Source organism: Rhyacophila brunnea, unplaced genomic scaffold, assembly GCF_057557595.1.
Source record: "Rhyacophila brunnea isolate RB1 unplaced genomic scaffold, BYU_Rbru_1.0 scaffold_5, whole genome shotgun sequence".
Lineage (NCBI taxonomy): Eukaryota > Metazoa > Arthropoda > Insecta > Trichoptera > Rhyacophilidae > Rhyacophila > Rhyacophila brunnea.
Window position 1 is genome coordinate 32,692,798 of NW_028233170.1, and position 21,413 is coordinate 32,714,210.

The 21,413-nt window shown below is 33.0% G+C and overlaps 1 protein-coding gene across 1 annotated transcript in view; it reads right to left on the reverse strand.

Annotated features, from left to right (window-relative positions):
* Positions 1 to 6,736: 6,736 nt before the first annotated feature.
* Positions 6,737 to 21,413, reverse strand: part of Miga (mitoguardin) — a 325,947-nt gene continuing 311,270 nt past the window's right edge. Inside the window, exons 4-9 of the mRNA XM_085955260.1 lie at positions 16,166 to 16,323; positions 15,260 to 15,415; positions 14,587 to 14,696; positions 11,182 to 11,350; positions 9,393 to 9,626; positions 6,737 to 8,690 (exon numbers count right to left, since the gene is read on the reverse strand). Coding sequence (XP_085811386.1) covers positions 8,379 to 8,690; positions 9,393 to 9,626; positions 11,182 to 11,350; positions 14,587 to 14,696; positions 15,260 to 15,415; positions 16,166 to 16,323 — 1,139 coding nt within the window. The 3' untranslated portion in view covers positions 6,737 to 8,378. The remainder of the gene's footprint in view (positions 8,691 to 9,392; positions 9,627 to 11,181; positions 11,351 to 14,586; positions 14,697 to 15,259; positions 15,416 to 16,165; positions 16,324 to 21,413) is intronic.

Genomic DNA, 21,413 nt, shown 5'->3' on the forward strand with positions numbered 1-21,413 from the left:
AATGATTTTAACCATTGAAATTAAAAGCCAATAAACCTTTGGGGTTAGACAAATAAAAACACTCGCAAAAAAATGATTTGTAATTCTCCAGCACCCTTTTTAGAACAATTTCTTAGATTTTAATTTCTAACACAAAAATTTCGAAACACTAATGTCAGGTTTTTTTAGAAACCCAATCCCTAATGGAACTGTCAAAAAATTCTCGGTGTCCACCCGAATTCCGGAGTGGTGTAGGTCATGGCTGGGGAGGGCTGACAGGGCTCTAGTCTGGGGGCCCGGGCTGTGGGGGGCCCGGCGTGTCAGGTTGACCAGATAAGTGAGATAAACACACATCATAAATTAGCTGTAATAGTAAAAAAAGTCGCCTGCGGCGCTATTATACTTCATGCCCATGAAAATTTTCAATTATTTATATAATTGTGCAATATATTTTTTAAATTTTATTATTATTTTTATTTTATTATTTATTATTATTTTTTTATTATTAAAGTGGATGTATTGAAAATCGACAATAATTCACTGTTTAAGTACCCTTAATTTGAACTAAAACACAATTTGAAAAACGTTAATGTAGTGTTTCACACTGCCTTTAATCTTAGCGGTAGGTAGGGGCCCCGCCAAATATCCTAGCCTGAGGGCCCGTTACAGGATGTGGGGATCATGGTGTAGGTACACCGAGTGCAATAGACAACAAGAAATTAGGCTGTGAAGAAGAAAAAGAGCCTATGGGACTAATTTACATTCTCCTCCTTGGCCCCCCCCAATATTAAATCCTGGGTGCGCCACTGCTTGATAGGTACATATTTTGAAATATCTGACCTACAAAATGAACTTACTCATATTCTTATAAATAAAATCTTAATATACCTACATAATTTTAAACTAAATACATTAGACATTGAATGGCTTGGAATCAGTGATGCCAACCGTACTATAATTATAGTACAATACCATAATTTTAATTCTGCGAAAAATGTAAAATGTATAATAAGTTTTGAATTTTAAATAATTTTTTCATAATATACCTACTAATATACTATATTAGTAGGTAGATAAGTCTCGTTCTTTGTTAATTGAGGTATCTGCACTTGCAAATATTTAAAATTGTTTAGCAATCCAAGAAGGGTCTGTCTCAAATCTTCAGCGATGATTGAATTGTTTGTTCTTCTGGCCATCCACGAGACACTCCACCACATCCGCTTTCAGCATGACATTTCAAATATGTCTAGTCTTTGTCTCCATAATATATACACATTGGGAAGACAAGAGATCTTATTAGATGCATTGTTAATGTTTTCGTTTTTCATATTATTGGTTCTAGTTTCGACATAATTTTTTCCATTATAATATACTATTCTTCTTTTGATGTTGACTTCTTATCTACCTTTACTAGAGATTCTAGTTCCGAGAAAAACATATTCGCCGACCACCTCTATTTTCTTCTTTCTCTTTCAGCAGAAGACTGGGTTACCAAACACTATTATTACGGTTTAAAAACATCAGTTTCATATCAAGAGACAGGACAGAGCGGTACGAAGGACACAAACAGATGATACCGGTCCTAATAATTAGGATTGTTAAGGCCACGTATACTCGATAACCATTTGTGGACGTGACAGGTTACAGCAATAGAAGATACAAGCTAGGTGTTCATCACTATAATTAAATCATGGAATGTCTGGGTACGGAGAATATTCCCAGGAAAGTGCGGAGATCCCACCATTGAAGCATAGAGGTGCAGTATGTAGAGTGAGAATGATCAGTGCCTACTACTAATTTTGGATAAAAAAAAATCAATCATTCATCATATTAAGTACGGATATTTCTTTCAAAATGGACCCCCCCATATCATCACAGATTAAAAGAACTACTGAGGGTTGGTCAAAGATATTATAATATATTCAAGTTTCTATTGATTCTAAAATCCAATATGGGTCATGGCCGCCTCATGAATAGGTTTTGTAATAAATTCTTGTTTTGTCAGAAATGGATGTTTGCCACTTGCTCATTCAATTCGGTTCATGCTTACAACGGGTGATTTTGCTAGAGCTGGGATTCAAACCCGAGACTCTTGACTACATAAGCTGACATGTTACTGAGTGGCCACCGTAGGCCATTTCTATTTTATGAGCAGTAATAATTACTGAATAAAAATGCTCCCAATCTTTCAAGCACGGGGTTTCAAACATTTTATAATTATCATTAGATCTATTGTCGAACAAGAATTTCTTGTCCAAGTGTTAAAACTGTGAACTAACGATCCCCTCAGTGCAGCTAATCGCACTTCCATTTTTAAATGAGGAATGCTCCCAAATTTATCATTTCATTTTACGCTCCCGTGGTGTATGGATCTATCAACTGTGATTTAATTTGTACTTTGTACTGTAATTTGAAGCTTTTTATAATAAATAATTACAAGATAAAAAGAACTTTTTATACACAACATTTTTAAATTTTCTGTTGAATCGTATAAACTTGACTTGACTAGCTTAAACGATCAAAAAAAATTGTACTTGATAGAAATAATACTGAAATGTCATTTTGAAATTTCATATTGATTTCCATAGTAACGCATGTATGTATTAATAATTTAGTTGCTAGGACCCCAGACCCCTAGCAACCAATAATAGTGGATTGGATTACGGATTTCTTCCGAAATAACTTTTCATACAAAACAGAATTAACTGAAAATGAATTCAATTCTACTTAAAGATGGCTAAAAGTATCAAAAGAATACATTGGCATCGTGTTCTGATATATTCTAAAAATTTCAAATGTCTAGCTAGTCGGGAAGTTAGTTAAAAATCCATTGCAAGATTTGTACTGGATAAACAACTACCGGAACAAATAAGAATACGACCTAATAAAAATGTTGTAAAATATGTATAAAACAATCAGGAATGTTGTTAGAATTATTATTGGGAAGAAGAAAAATAGTCGCATCTAAAAGGAAAGCCGATACATTATTTAAAAACGCCTCTAGTATGTGTTGCCGCCATGACAGGGACGTCACTGAGAAGTTTTCTATATTATGCGACTACAGCGACATTCTGTTATCGCAGATTTCTTGTTGTCGGAGAGTATTATAACTTACTGCGGAATCTGATGTAAAATATTTAAAAATAAAACAACGGTTGAATTTTATTTAAAACAATTTTTACTCAATAATAATTAATATATTTCACAGATGCATATAAAAAAAATCGTTTTCAGTATTATTATCCTAAAAATTATTAACAGAGTATCAACATGGAATGTGCTAAACTTAATTCAATAAAAAATATAATAATACTATGTAAAGGAGAGTTCAAATAAGATTCATAAAATAACCAATAAACATGGATACGGATAATATATTAATTAGTTTTATAAATTTTCTGATTACTTAATTGTTTTCTGTGGAATTATTCAAAAGTAAACATTTTTTCTGTGGTTTTAGAAAAGCACTTTTCTGAAAAATGTTGAAGAAAACTATCTTGTATAGATGACAATGGCGGGTGGTGGAAGTAGGATCCTTCTTCTATATTTTTATGGTTTGGTTGGGCAGGATTTAATTGAATTTAAAAAATCTGCAATTTGTATTCTGAGTTCAATGAAATGAAATAGGCATGACTGCCAAATTTTAGTGTGCACTATAATAATGTTGGGTCTTCACAGCTTTTACCTTCACCCTTTGCCACTGGTAGAGCAAATAAAAATATAACTATATAAATAAGTCTAACGATGCCATATGGAATACATCATTCCGTTATCAGATTCTATTGCTGTATCTAGAATAGCTCATAAATTGTTATTCTAAAGATAATTTTTTGGCACTGTAATGGGGTGAGCAAATTACCGTCACGTCAAGTGCTGTTACGATAAGCTTGCACGACAGGAAAAAGTGTGCAATGTCGTCTTTCATGGTATTTAAGATGTTATCAGACTGATGTTCCTATCCAACACCATATTTTGAACCAAAAACTAATATTGTCAGTTAGTAAATTATGCCGAAATGGCCAAAACAGCAATGACATCACCTCACGTGTATCACGCTACATCATCAACCGCAACACTCAGTGAATATTTTTTTAATTTCCAGCAGGTCTAAACATCTTCCACTCACGTCAAAACCACGTGCCCTTTGTTTTTATTGGTTTTCTCTATGGATTTTTTATTAGTTTATTATCTATTGTCTGGTATTTATGTATATTATCTATGGTCTGCTGGTTGGGTTCTGTTCAAAATATTTTCTATGCATACAATATCGCAAGTAATTTTGACATACGCACATGTTGAAACTGTTAAAATTATTTGAAATTACTATGCATTGTGAATATTAATTCAAAATATTAATAAATTACAGTTGGCACTTGAATTTATAAAGATAATGACCATGCATAATATTATATTATGGAATGACGAAACCATAAGACTAAAATTATCAGCATGACAGCATGTGACATGATGGTAATGTGTTCGCCCTATAAATCTGGTGCCACTACATACATGCACTATCTTTCTTGTCAATATAGAAATTATAATTTTTTGAGCAGTAGGGTTCCACAAACAGCCACATATTATTGGCTATCATGATGACAAATAGTAGGAGAAGAGGTGGTTGATACCGGGTGAGAGACTAATAAATACAGAAGTGGCATTTCACCACTGATTGACACTTTTGACACCACACATGCTAATATCAAGTCATTCAAACGTGAACTATAACCAACTAAATGCACAAAACATTAAAATACATTATTTAGTAGGTAGGAAAATCAAATAAAATAAAAATATATAAAAAGTCATTAAAGGCAGTAAAGTAGTACCTAGTGTAACATATTATTTATATAGAAGTCTTATGACATCAAGCTTTCAGCTATTTGTATTATAATGATGCAGAATGGTTAAGGGGTCGTCCATATATGAGGTGACACACTAAGGAGAAGAGGGGATCAGATATAATTTAATGTGTTACAAAGGGGATGGAGGCGGTTGTAGAAAATAATATTGTGGTACGTATCACAAAACCAATAATAAATAAAAAATATTTTTTCAGATAATAATATAAAATTCTATGACTGATTGATAATTTTCAACGAATTTATTTTTAACGAGTGGGGAGAAGTTAAAAAATGTGTCAATACGACACGCAGGTAAAAGATTTTGTGAGTTAATAAAATCGAAAATAGTGTGACGTCATTTATGGACATAAATTAATTATGTAGTTTTACACTATACATTTTACTATACTACGAATCAGATTATACGATTATACTACTATAAAATGTAGTATCAAAATATCTATTATTGTGTATAATGTAAGTAGACAAGCAAAATGTGAGTGATTTTTTTTTATCGCAACTGTGCTCTCGATCATTCAGTTTATTTATCATAATATCATGATTGCATATTTAGTAAATGTTTCCATGCTATAATTTAATTTGACATATTGTAACATATTATATTAGCGTGGGACAGTTTTATGTGAAGTGTAACTTTTATATTCTGACCGATAAGTCAGGGAATGCAATGTGAAATGACAGAAGCAAGGGTGGGGCGTAGAGGCATCAAAATCTACGTGAAAGAGCTGGGGAGAATTTCAGTTATCTCATGCTCACATAAAATATTCCTCTGATCGATAAACAATTGATCAAGAAGTGGTGTTTTGTGTTTTCTCTTAAATACGTACAAAATTAGCGCAATGGCATATAGTTCAAAACTCTCATTGGATCGCAATTTTAACTAATCAAATTTTATAACCTATTAAATTTAAGGAGTTTATATTTTTTTGAATACGTCGCCTGATCTAGAAATACATACCTACAGACCTACAAACTTATCTGGAGAATGGCCAAAAATGGATCTATGAACTACCATAGGACGCCATATTGAAAAACGTCATCCGAATGTCAGATTTTGCCAGTTACGAGTCGTGGTTGGGCAGTTTTCGACACTGGCTCCCCCATCTCATTCTCCAGATAAGTTTGTAGGTCTATAACATGGTTAAATTATTTGACAGAGTATTTAAATTTAATTGACTTAATTTGACTGGTGTAAAATTAAATAAGCTATCATGACAGAACTACACAATTTGTTAAAATTTCATGAAAATGAATCACCAAGACCATACACAATTATTATGATTCATTTCGAGTAAATAATTTACTCCTCTTGTAATAGGTACAGAACTTATTATATCAGCCTCGATTATTCGGATTTTACTCATTTTCATTTGGCTTCCATGAATTATTAATAGTAAAATTATCAAAGAATGGATTGCAAAATTATATATTTCGGAAGTAAAAATGATTTTTTGTTCTTTCGACTATTCTGACTACCTGCAATCTCAATCCTATTATATCATTATAATCAGTAAATAAAATTAATATTATGATCCTCAATTAGTTCAAATAATCAAGGTTTTACTGCAGTTAGTTTGTTTGAAATGAATGTGACATTCTAATCAGTACTCGAAATGGAAAATTTTACGAACCGGAGCGCTCGTTAATTTTCTGAAAATATTTACATAGTTATCTAATTTCATTACGGTCATTTCGAGCCCTAATTCTAATGTAATATTGAAATAATGCAGCTGGAAAATGATTTAAAACATCAGAGGAGTGTTTTATGTGAGCATAAAATAACTACAAATATAGAATAAAGGAAAATGCTTCCACATGAAGCACGATTACACTGATTTTTTCTTATAAAATAAATCGAGAGCACTGTAATGAATTATTTGTTTTTTTTTTTTCAATAATTATTTAGGTTATATATAGTCACACAGTTTTTGTCAATATATTGGAAATCTACAGAGTACATTATAATAATAAAATGTCTATTAGGTATGTAGGTAATTGGAATAATATTTTAAAATGCACAAAGCTTAATAATAAAATACATAATATTTAGGTATGTTACATAAAATACCTACAAATATAATTAATATACAAAAGATGCTATAATATTTTATTCAAAATTCATAAATACACATTTTTTGATTAATCAAGGCTTTTTAATTAATTGACAATGGGACAAATTAATTGCCAAAGCCAGTGATTTTTTAAAAGTTGGATGGAGTATTAGAAATATGCTGCTATTGCATAATATAAAGACATAATTTTATATTATATTTTAGTGATGTCTTTGAATACAATATTTTAAACCATTTTACATTACAGGCGTAACACTTATGTCTCTAAAGTCATCTATAGAGGAAAAGATGGATAATAACAGCATATTGTCCATTTTTGCATCAAACATCCATACATTGCAGGCAAATGTATGTCGCACCTCAATCACGGAAATGTTACATTCAATAAAAGATGCGTTGTTACAGTGCAGGGCCAAATTTTTGCATCAAATTATAATAGGTGCTTGCGACCAAATGTAACATACAATATCTTGATAAGTATACTGCTTACAAACTGGCAAAACTAGAACAGAACAGAACATATTCCATATTTCCAATACTCCATAATATCAGATTCTTTTCTATTACATCTTTGAAAGAGAATGTTATTGTTAAAATTATAAAGTTTTATCAATCGGTTTGCGCATATCATTGCAAATTTAATGTAATAGGTACCTATCTAAGTAGGTACCTTTTTTTCAGTATACAAGTAAAACACTGTGGAACTCTTGGTATTCTATCCTACTTTCATTTCCTATCTTGACTGTAGGTAATGATGTGAAATCAATCGAAATTCCAACACTAGAATACATCTTGGCACTTTTTATTTAATCGATCAGTAATATATTCATTTCTAACTTCAATTTTTTAAACATGCCAGCTAAAGCTGGGAATCCTTTCACCAAAAGTTAATGTTAGTATACATACAAGATATACAATACACATTAACAAACTTCAATTACTATTACAGACAGCTTCATTATTTTATTATGTGGATTTTTATCAGTGAATCATGTATATTTGATCACTATATTTTCCTATTAGGTGTAAGAATTTTGAATTCATAATTCGTGAGGTTACTGCCAGAAATTGGTAAGTCATGTTATGGAGTAATTGCAATTTGAAGTTTGACATGCCCGCTAAAATCAGGCATAATGCTAATTTCTTTGTGCTTTGTGTGCATAGTCTTATATATCGGATAACCTTGAATTCTTTTTCTAGCACACATATTTATAATATATAGACACCCGTTGTTAACTCTAAATACATACTTAATTTATCGAATTACCAATTTTTAGCAACAACTCCACGATATTCTAATATTACCCTCTGGTAACAACCTTGCGGTTGGAGAATAATAATTAAGATAGTGGCAACACTGTATGTATGTGAAGAATATTGTTTATAGTAGTCAAGCAGTTGCCTACTATATCCACTAGCTTAAAAGATTCTTAATTTTAATAATCTTTTAATGGACATATTATTACTGAGGACAGAGCTTTTGACTGATGTTGTTGATTCTTGCACGTAGATGTTGCATTAGATCCAGAGACAATTCTTCAACGCTATTGAAGCGAGTCCTTTGAAAGTTGAATATATCTACGAGGAATAACATTATTTGTTCTTTGAAGTATTGGCAGGTGTCCCTCAAGTTGTCGTCAGGTCCTAAGAAGCCCCATGCCATCAGCGGCGACATCTGCTCCGATATCATGTAGAAGTGCGCCATGAAGCCATCGGGATATTTCAGCATGCGCCGCTTTGCTTTTAATACTGACCACACCGCTGTTGTCAGGGCCTGGAAAATAATATTAAATATTTGTGTAATAATTTATAATATATCAAATAGCCAAAAAGGGTTCTTTTCTCTGTCAGTCTAAAAAAACAAAATGGGAAAATCTTCCTCAATGTGAAAGGCAGTGGTGTAGGACCAGACGAATCAGTCATATTTTTTTTTGTACATATTCCACATTATATTAAATAAATCCATGACCCGTTTCATCCTGATGTCCAAATGAGAATGTAAGTAAGTAAATATTATAAACTAACAGGACTGGATTTGTTTACTTATAGCAGGTTTGACAACCTCCTCAGCGCTGGGGTTCTGTGAGAATTTTGAAAAATCGTGTTTTGCTATTGAGTAAAATGGAGCATTATAAATGTTTAGTATGTTATTATTTTCCCATGTCCGATCCTAAGAAGATCATAATATGGGCTTCCACTCACATCTTTCACTTTCTGGGTGAGTGCTTTCGCCTATAAGCTACCGATCAATCAAAGCTCAAGATTGATAGTTTAAAGGTGAAAGCACTCACCCGGAAAATGAAAGACGTGAGTTCGAGTCCCACTCGATTGAACTTTATTTTTCTAGAATATTTTCTAATATGTATGTTTCTGCGATTTTTCAAAATTGTATTAGTGTCATTGTATTATGTCATTTGATACAATTAAATACAATAAAATACAAATTAAAACAACAATAATTTTAAATGCAACTTACTGTTTCTTTAAATCCATTAGATAACCACCGGTTTTGTACAACTGCCGTAACGGATGATGGAGGCGAAGCTAAGTCTTCGAAAGCATCTAGCAAAATGTAATCCAACACCACATCATAGAAGGTTAGTGCCTTCACTCCTTTGGTGGATAATTCTGTTTCCAAATATTCCCAATTCTCATCGTCGCTGACCCATGAGAGCATTTCTTCGTAAGCAACTAAAAATTCTTTAGGATCCTGTCGTAATAAAAAAAAAAAATATTTATTTAATTGACTACTAGTCAGCGTTTCCAGACCTTGCAGGAGTGCTAAATATACACACATTGTGCTGAACCATAGAAATTAATGTCTCATTCTACTTTTTCTACAGTTCCAGTAACAATGGGATGGTCATTAAAGTATAAAAAGTAAGTTTTTGATTTCTTGAAAAAGCATCAATATTCCTATGTTGATTTGTTCAGTTAGGTAAATTCAAGTACGAGATTAGACAAAGCATCAGGTGTTTTCACGTTTCATAATATACATTATAGACAGTAGCAGTCTAAGGTACCTGGAGGCCGCAGGCGTTTATTGTTTTTGAGGTAACCTATAATACCATTAAAATTTACAATGTGAGTTTCATTGCGTTTATTCAAATAGATCGACTTATATATATGTACCTATCGAACTCAAGACATATTTTATGTCGGGTTTGGAGGGCTCTTGTGTAATTTCGTCTTGCAATAACACACCCCCCCTCTACCCAGTGACTGTTTAATGCAGTACCTGATAGAGTTGTGCTCACTTTATGGAAGTGGAAAGGTCACGTGACATATGGATTTGCAGAAACTGCACTGGATTGGCCACATGCATATTATAATGCCAGAGGAAAGCAGGTTGTGTAAGTATCCCCTGAAGGTAAGAGAAAACCTGGACAGCTGAAACTGAGATAGCTGGACTTTGGCATGGAGAATTTAAGGACTTTCAGCGACTCGGCCAATGTTAAAACTTACTGAGTAAGCCCGATCTAGCTTGCATCTTACGTTAACTAATAGTCAGCGCATGACGACTTGCTCTGTCTGCTTTGGGTTGCAGCACCCTTAGGTTCACTATTCCAAGAACGCAAATTTAGTTTTACAGCCAGGGCAATACGGGTGAAATTCGGGAATCCATGTTAACGGTCTTAACGCATTATACCTACAAGGAAATATTATAAGACGATATTCGTAATATCTTTTGTGGTACATTTTTAAAATGACACTTGTATGGGAACTACTCATCTAGTAGTATATCAATGGATATCACGCATCGGGAATTTATAGCATGATCACCTTTATTGTAATGGCGTTAGAACAGTGTTTCTAGTGTCAATGTTCATTTGAGCGAACCCGTTCGAACCGATCCATTCGGCAGACCCGACAAAAAGCATCGGGAATCTATAGTAATATCCACCTTTATTGTAATGGCGTTAGAACTTAGAACAGATTATGCCATTCGGCAGACCCGACAAAAAATGAGTGTCATTTTTTTTTCCAGATGCTTCGTCCTTATTAATGTCATTGGGACCGGGTCAAAATGACAAGTACTTTATCACTGTTTCAATATATATAAAAAATTCAAGGTTTGTACTTCTTTCAACATTTTTATCCCGGACAATTAGAAAATGGATAAATTCACCTTTCTGTCAACTAGGATGTGCACCAATGACTTAAAACCTCACTTTGTGATAAATACCCATCTCTAAAAATATGTTTTGCAACTTTCTGGAGTTTTACAATATAAATGATTGATAAAAGAATTAAATGTGTTTTACCTTATCAGCAAATAGCAATAAATCAGTGAGCATTTGTCTGCCGGTGTCGGCGAACCACGACCAGGTACTGGCATCCCTGAACATAAATTGGAACGCAAGTCGGATGCAGTGAAGTTTGCAAAGATATTCCACGTCGGAGCCGCACTGGACAGCTTCAGTTCGGAATGTCCTGGAAACATATCGTTGGCATGACATATCTGATAAATATTATTTAACAAATGTACGCCAGAATTTTTTAATGATAGTTAGGTTAGGTTAGGTATATATATATTTTAAATATGTACCGACTATGTAATAAATTTATTGTTTAATAGTGTATTGTAGATAATTATTGCGAAAAAACGATAAGGAATACAAAATAATACTCAAAAGCTAAAATAAAAAGATAATATCAATAAAACTCTAATGCATATCACAAATGTACATATTTTTATACAATTGGTTATTTAGTGATACGGAAGCTTTTTCGTTTGTTCTTAAAGTAAAGAGACTTAATCCGGTCGCACATTGAAAATCATCTCAATTGGGATATAGTCATATATCAAAACTGGGGGCAATATTGCAACTTTCTTCCATGCGCATAGGCAATGCCATGCCGGGACAGTGATGTCACGCGGCTGGCTGAAAAAGCAGCTCCTGCACATGTGCTGATGCGACATTTTGGATTTATACCTGCGCCCCATATCGAGTGAAATTTGTTGCTTGCGACACCAGCTGTTTTTATCCACATATCACAATATATTTCTGCACATCGCAATCGACCGAAGACCACATATATAATAATATTATAATACCACAAGTAGCCTTCAATATAATATGGATTAACTATCTCATCTAGTCCGCTGGATACCTAAAGTGCACCCAAAACAGCAACCGCATTACTTCTTTGAATTGCTAGTGTTATTCGTTGTTTCACCTGTTCTGTCGATCAACCGACAACCAAGCTTTTTCAGTCACAAATATGTCAAAATTGGGACAGAAAATGTATTTTGGTACATACCTAATGTGATTGTCATAATTTCAGGAGGTAATAATTTTCAAAACCACAATTTTTTACTGGCAATGCTAGATCACTCTATAAGTACCTACTAGAACATATGTGATTTTCAGAAGTCATAAAATTCAAGATCAAATGGCGTTAAAAATCTACTAATATGGGACTTATTTTCAATAGTTGATAAATCTAGCAGGTTTATTATTAATTTAAGACGTTCACAACACAAATTAATATACCTGACAATGTCGCTAAATCTAAATAAAATTTAAGTATATATTTTAATAATATCATAGTAATTAATTATTATACTGATGATTGATGTACTTAAATATAATTTTGTGGCATGTTTAAATTTATTGTATATAAAATCAATACCTTTATAAATATTACCGTTAAGTAGGGAATAATTTATTCAAAAGAAAAGATTATATTTTATATTTACACGAATGTGTATAATATTGTTTCGGTGCATCGATAAAATACACAATCCACTAGCGAAATCATGATTTATTTTACCAACGTCATAGGTGTGTATTTTATGTCAATTTGTTTCTAATAAAAACAATTATAACCATAATAAATTCAAAGTAAAATTATTCGTGCATCAATATCGTTGAAGTATACTCTACCTAAAACTAATTGAAACAATACCCCTGTGTAATATCTCCGCGAACCTAACCTCCATAGTTTTTGACACTTGCTCTGTCACAGACAATAACTGTACGTATATGGGCACGTCTGTTGACAGTTCGACAGATTTAAATGGGGTAGTTAAGAGGACGTTCTACAGAATTGGCCTTGAGAATTGAAAATATGATTTTTTAACATGTGGTCCATAATATCTGGTCTACTAGTTAATATAAAAAGGTCGTGTCAAAGTTGTTTGTGTTAATAAATTTGCTCTGTGACTGATCTGACTCATATTTCACATTTATTTCATCAGGGCTGTCGAAGACATAAATCATAATATATATTTATAATTTTAAATTTTTATTTATAATATATATTATTTAAGTTTTGTGCACCTAATGCCGGGTCCACACTGGCAACAAGTTAATTTGCTGGCAACCTCGTTAGATTTTACGATAATTATTGTAAAATTTCTTAAGCAATTATGGTAAGTATCGTAAAATTTAATGAGGTTGCCAGCAACTTGTTGCCAGTGTGGAAATGGCTTAATATCCACTGTGGTTCACGTAGTGGCATGGACCTGGGGTTAGCTAATTCAGGAAGTCAACACCCATGATAGAATTTTTTCCAGTTTTGGTTGCATTATATTCCAAAACTCTTCTGTAAAAATCGTTTCCGAGTTTATAAATGGAAATTTCTCGGTGTACATAGTAAACAAACCTATGAATAAAAAAAGACAAAAAGGAACATACTGCTTCATCGCAGTAAAATCTGGTAATCAAATTCGCCATTTTGAAAAGCGACGATTTTGCGTAAACAAATATCACGTGGTCTGTACGTGTGCGGCAAACTTCGAATGTGTTTGTAATTTTGTGCAAAGTGCGAATGTAATGTTTTCAAATAATTGATATGGATTAATTATACCATCATATTATTTTCTCGAAATCATAAACATACTATAATAGTATTTGAGTATCAACCTATGTTCAATTTGAATTGGGTTATAATAATAATATACCCGTATATATATCAATAGTATGTTTGCTACAAAATCCACCCAAGTTATCAGTACGTACTTGCACAGGTTTGATTAAAAACCATGATGAAATTAACATTTAAAAAATATGAATGCTTAATATTATTTTGACAGCCCTGTTTTCTGATCGGCTTCATCTCGCAGGTGTTCATAAAATAATAATAATTCTCCGCGCGGCAGAAATTATCAGTAATAATAATAATATTTCTTGAAATAAAATCTCCGATGATTAGTGATTTTTGCGAAAAGATCGATTTAAATTGACGTAGTTACGACGCCGAGGTCCTTTTTATACTGAATTATATTTGAACGGCGGGCTCTTCAGCGGGCCCTTAAGCTGATCTGTGGTGTGGCCACTAACGTACAGTTATTGAACAGTTATTGTCTGTGCCATGTTCAACCTGTTACGAAAACTGTACGTATATGGCCACCTATTTAATCACTTTGTCAAAAAGTGTTGACCAAATTTGTAAATTACCTTTTTACTCATTTATGGTATTCTTTGTTTCAACCAAAAGAGGTGTTTAGCATGACGTTTCAACACGTCATTTATTTGTGCTACCTAGATGTTGTAAATGTATCCAGTACAATGGGTATTACACATCATACATACATCTCTCCTTTCTCTATGGAAAAATTGCATCATTTGTCGGACCTGTTGCAATACTGGTTAGTAGCAGAATCTAAAGGGTTGTTGCCTCCACGGAACGTTCCATGAATGATGTAAATGACAAAGAAATACCTGTATGGGATGCCAGTTTCGAATTGTTTCAGGGCAGACTGGTAGAGAGATAAATTTTCTATATCCGGGAAGTATTCTGAAAATTCTTCAAACTCCCTGAGATCTGCGACCTGGAAATAATATTTGAAATCGGTTAATATTATAATTTAATAAAATGTTAAATAAAATAGAAAACACCGATGAAGGCGATTACAATGGGTATAAGTTGAATTAGAAAATGTCATGTCATAATAAATATTGTTACTAAATATCAAAATTATAATGTTAATAATTGTTAGCTAACATTATTTTAATTAGGTGATCACTAGGGAGCGGATTTATATGCAACAAAAAATATGAATATATGCATGCACATATGCACTTAAAATCATTAAAATATGCACTAAAACCAAAGAAATATGCAGTTTAAATAGGTACCCACTACACCCAATATTACTGATAAAAAATCCTCCTATCTCCAGAGTCCAGAGTGTTCACGAAATACGTTGGATGGATGTAATCATAGTTTTTAGCCATGGCATACTAATCAGTCTTGACGCAAGCGCACAAGACCTGGTGTACGACTGTTTTGCGGGCAACCTCTGACTCACACATTTCAAGTCAGTCGTACATAAACGACGAATGTCTGCTGTGGATTAGACACAATAATTATTCCAAACTATCCGGAACATACCTCATCCTGAGCCGAAGCAAACGATTCAGCTGAGGAGTGATTGCAGTCCAGCTGCAGTGCGGTTGCTGGTCTCGCGATCACGCCCTCTGCACCACTTCCACTTTCGCAACGGAACAGCACGGACCTTTGGTCGAGGAAAAGTAGCTCGCTTTGTTCCTGAAAAGAAAATAGTGGGCGATTAAGACACACGGGGAGAAATTCTAGAATAATTAAGGGGGGATGCTTATACCCGCAGAGGCACCTACCGGAAAAATACGAAGCTTGCAATTTGAGACATTTTTTTGATAATTTACAATTTCAACTGTATTAATTAATAAATAATATGTGTTTGAAAACATTGCTGGTTTTAGCAAGATTTTATAAGTAATTTTTCATCATTATCCCTCCTCGGTTTGCCTGTATTGGACACCACAATTGATTTTGTCATATAGCCTTCATAATATTCGGTCAGGTCGAAGGTCAGAGAGAACCAGAAAAAAAACTCTCTCCAGGTCCAAATGGACGGACTAAATCAATAATGCATCGAGGCTTGCTTTTTTAATTGTCGAATTTGGGGACAACTTGTCAGCGTGTGGCCCTACTCCTGCACGCATTCAGAGTACTAAATCCGACCCTGTTGAGCTTACAAAAGGTATGTATTCAATTATAAATTCGGTGAACAAATCTGTATGTTGAATATTCTTTATTCGTATAACATTGGCTATTTAGTACTATTTCGATTGCGTACTACTAATATGTATTGGGTAGGTATGCAAATAGTGTTAACTCGCGTCTATGTATGAAAACATGTGAATCGAATATATTCCATCCCCATAAGATACAATAATGATAAACCGCTTCGGAATCGATTTGGTTTTGAAGAATATTACATCAAATCATATAGTTATTAAGATACAATCAACAAACCTGGAGCAAGTATGCAGCATCCAATAGTTGTTGAATCTCCCTGCAAAATTCAGCTTCTTCTGGAGTGAAATTCATCGACCCAGCGCCAGAGCCTTGCGAGGAGAACGCTGACAGAGCATCTTCCCAGTAGTTTATGCTTGTCTCGAGAGCCTCCATGCCTGCAATACGAGAAAGGAAAATTTATTTGTTTATTGTTTTTATAGTTTCCTATTAATCGTTCCGTTAATTAACGAATACTTCGTTTTCATAAATCACTATGCATGAAGGTTAAATGGTCTAAACATTCAATATGACTAGAGTTGGGTTTCGGGAATTCTCGAGAAATTTTCGAGATTTTCCATCCCGAATCTCGAGAATTGAAATTTTTAACTTTTCGGGAAATCCCGGATCTCGAGAATCTTTTCTCGGGATTCGGGATTTCTTTATTATCACATATTAATTGAAAAAACGATTTTCTATATGAAAAAAGTGGACAGAAAATACAAAACGTTCAAAGACTGATCGGGGCATTTCACACAATAAAGCCAACGTCCACTCTAAATGAGCGCAATTTTGGCAAACGCAGCGATTGACAGTCTGTGTTTTTTGAAATTCCATTTTAATAAGTAATGTTTTTAATTATTTTTGTTTTCCTACTTCTATTTTGTTTGTCTTCTTACATAAATAAAAAATATTATCATATTTTTTTGGAATTTGTCTGTTTTTACAATGATTTTAGGATTTTTACAGGGTTTTTTTAATTTCGCCGATATCTCGAAAATTGTCGAGAATTCTTTTCTGGAAATCCCGAGTCTCGAGAATTCAAAATTTCATCATTTCGGGAAATCCCGAATCTCGAGATTGAGATTTTCTCGGGAAATATCCAACTCTAAATATGACACTAGTGATGGTTTAACACAGTAGGTATAGCTTAAAAGCTTGTTTTCACGGGCTCTATGAAATACGAGTACATAATATCTAGGGCTGAGACTCGCGAGATACCAGTCTCAAAACACGATTATAATGTTATCAAAGGGAATGCCGTATGTAGGTACGTGACAATTTTCCGACAGCGGTGTTATTTTGTCGTCCTTGTGTGTCGGTTTTAGGCCCTTGCACCAGCATCGTCGAGATTTTCTTTATATTACAGAATTTTTTATTCACCCGACCTGTGGGTCTATTCTATACTTATCGAACACTAAATTGATAAATAGTATCAAACTTAGGGTAGGTTTGTATCAAAATATTAGCACTTATTGTAACAATTACACGTAGCCGGTTTTTATTGTTGCAATAAGTGCGATATTTTAACAGCAGCAAGATAGGTGCTGTTAAAATATAGCACTTATTGCAACAATAAAAACCGGCTTCGTGTAATTGTTACAATAAGTGCTAATATTTTGATACAAACCTACCCTAAGTTTGATAATATTTTTCACTTTATCACTTTAGCGGTCGATAAGCATAGAATAGACCCGCTGAAGCTTCCATTTTTGAAGATGACTACTGTGTTAATATGGGGTGACAGTGTAAGACTGATAAGCAAACAGATACATACAGTACAAACAGGTCATGCAAACGCCCCTTCACATTAGGATGGGCATAGTCGGGTACTGAATAAAATCACAATGGTGTGGTGGCCGGTGGTTTCCAAGGCACATAGCGGAAAAATACGAAGCTTCCTATTTGAGACATTTTTTTGATAATTTAAGATTCAACCCTGTATAAAGTAACTAATAAATATGTACTTATATGAAAACATTAAAAAGAAAAATATTTTTTTATTTTAGGTCAAACATAAACTTACAGTTTAAAAAATGTGAATTTGTTAAAGGATCCCATCTTATTATTACATATTATATTATGGCTATATTTAATATTAAAATTTAGTTTATTGAGTTTTCTATATTGTACCTAAAGATTTTTGACTAATTCATAGTTTTAATATTTTTTATAATTATTTTAAAAAACATCGATTTTTACAAAAAAATAAAAATGTGTAAGTAACTTGAAATCCTTTTTATTTATTTGAATTACAAGCACAAAACGGTGACGTCCGTCAGGGGTAGAAACACCATGCACTATTTATATGAGGAACCGTTTCGGTTAGGTACAATAGGTTAGTTACATGTTCAAACACGCGCGTTAACATGATCTTACTCCCTACTTCATTTATCGTTTGTCAATTTATGGCTACGGCCGTATGTTGTAGCTTAGCCACTGGGAAATGCCAATAGAAATGGCGTATTTCAAAATAATACTACCTTATTCTTAGGTCAATAATTATTATAAAGCAAACATTATTCTTAGAATGTTTATCACATTTGAATGGTCAAAGATATATTATGTAACTTATAATCAGTATCTTTAAAATTATCTTTAAATGTGTAAATCTTGCCCATTTTTTGAATAATAAAATGCCTAATTCTTGTAAAATTTGGGATCACAGAGATTATCAACATAATTTTTTTATTGTAAATATTTCACTATAATAATGTCGACATAAATTTTACTAATGGTTTTATATATGCTTTTAAAAAATAATAAATATGAAAAATCTTAACACCACTTCACATGGACGTACTGAAATATGACTATATTCTAAAACATTAGAGCGAGAGGTTTAAAAGAATACTATTTTATGTAATAAAAATACTTTATGCAGGTCATCAAATGTTTAAAATAAATATAAAGGATAATAAGGCTTCAAAATTTTGTAAATAGATTATATACAACGTTTAAGGAATGTCCAGGATCATGCTTTGAAAATAGCATAAAAGCTCCATTTTGACGTACGCTGAGCACTGTTCATATTTTTTTTTCTATTTCGAACGCCGGTTTCGTCGATGTACATGTGTGTGGCCTATAAAGAATAAGGCATCACGCGAATCGTATATTCGGATGAAATCACGTATCTACTTTTCTAGACACCCCTTTGAATAAAGCCATTAATGAATGACTCATATAGTATTGTAGGTACCTTGATTGTAATGTAACTAGGTAGATGTGCGATTATCTCAGAGTTGCGCTCCCTCTTCCACACACTGTGAATTTAATGTAGCCCGTGGGACTCATTCAGCATAGAAATTGTTGGCCCAGTGCCAGTAGGGATGCACTGGACGCCATAATATTATAGACCCGTGGAGATTACGTCTGTCCGAGCTACGAGCTAATATGGAGTTTTATAACGTGGTTGTTGGGGACTACTTTCATAATATGTCCAATGGGAAAAGTTTTTGAGACGATTTATCGAAAAATGACCTTACTATCGATTGTGCTGACTCTAGTTCTAGTATGCGATGCGAAGCGATGCTGACGATATATTTATTTTTACGTTTTTGTTAGGTCGTATTCTTATTTGTCCGGTGGTTGTTTATCCAGTACAAATCTTGCAATCGATTTTTAACTAACTTCCCAACTAGCATCAGAACACGATGCCAATGCATTCTTTTAAAACTTTTAGCCATCTTTAAGTAAAATTTAATTCATTTTCAGTTAATTCTGTTTTGTATGAAAAGTTATTTCCGAAGAAATCCGTAATCCAATCCAGTATTATTTGTTGCTAAGCGGGTGGTCCTAGCAACTACATTATTAATATATACGTGCGTTACTATGGAAATCAAAATGACCTTTCAGTAAATATTCTATATTTGTTTGTTTGTTTGTTTTTTATTTACTTCATATCAAGTACAAGTTTGAGCATATTGAGCATAATAATTCAACAGAAAATTTAAAAACGTTGTATATAAAAGGTTCTTTTTATCTTGTAATTATTTATATGAAAGTAGGTTTACGTTTTGATAGTAATATGAAGATGAAATAGGTAAGTATATTAATTAATATAATTGGAAGGAACAACCTTACATAAACTATAATCTTACATAAAATAAAAGATTATAGTTTGAATTAAATTATTTTTATTCAATACTCAATACATTTACACAACATATAAGAATCATTTTATTGGAAATAAAATACTTAAAATCCTCGAAACATACCTATGGGAAAAATCTTGGAAATATATTTTGATTGAGTGAGTGAGTCGAATTCATATCTTTCACTTTCCAGATCAATGCTCTTATTTATTAGCCGACCTATCCTTTTATCATGTTGAATGATTGCTAATAGCTATGCTATCTGAGGTGTTTGAAATGCCACCGAGAAACGCCAATCAACAGTGTACATTTTTACAACGTTTTTATTAGCTCATATTCTTATTTGTCCGGTGGTTGTTTGTCCAGCACAAATCTTGCAATCGATTTTTAACTAACTTCCCGACTAGCTAGACATTTGAAACTTTTAGAATATATCAGAACACGATGCCAATGCATTCTTTTAATAATTTTAGCCATCTTTAAGCAGAATTCAATTCATTTTCAGTGAATTCTGTTTTGTATGGAAAGTTATTTCAGAAAAATCCGTAAAAAGTAAAAGACTATTATTGGTTGCTAAGGGGGTGGTCCTAGCAACTAAATTATCAATATATACCTACGTGCGTTACTATGGGAATCAAGATGACATTTCAGTATTCTATATTTATTTGTTTGTTTGTTTTTTATTTACTTCATATTATTATCAAGTACAAGTTTGAGCATATTGAGCATAATAAATCAACAGAAAATTTAAAAACGTTGTAAGTACCTATATAAAAAGTTCTTTTTATCTTGTAATTATTTAAATATACTTCCCAGGTGTTGATATTACCTAAGTTGTCGGCCAGACAATGAAAAAAAAATACGAAATTCGCTCAATTGTTTTTTGAGATATTATTTTTGCTGTGGTTTTCGCAAAATGTCGTGTCGCCAAGGGACTTACTAAAAGGGTAAGTATAAGAAAGTTAATAATTTTATGACTCATTAAATTGGACTTAATGTAAGATAATCGAGATGCCTATTGAATAGGTAGTCCATGTTTATAAATTCGGATCTGAGAGTCATCCAATTGCTCGATGAGTCATTACAGGAGTACAATATCGATGCAAGCAGGATGAGAATCATTGCAATTGCAATCTTAATCAGATTAGACATCAGTATCAAAATGATGTCATTGCGAAATGTAGTACTAATTCGATAGGTGAGTACTTGTCTATTACTCAGTATAAAATGATTAATAAACGGAAATGTGTCAATGTGATAGATACTTGCAAAAATAAAAAAAGCACAGAGTTCAAAGCAGTGGCGCACCCAGGATTTAATATTGGGGGGGGGGGGGGGCAAGGCGGAGAATGTAAATTAGTCCCATAGGCTCTTTTTCTTCTTCACAGCCTAAT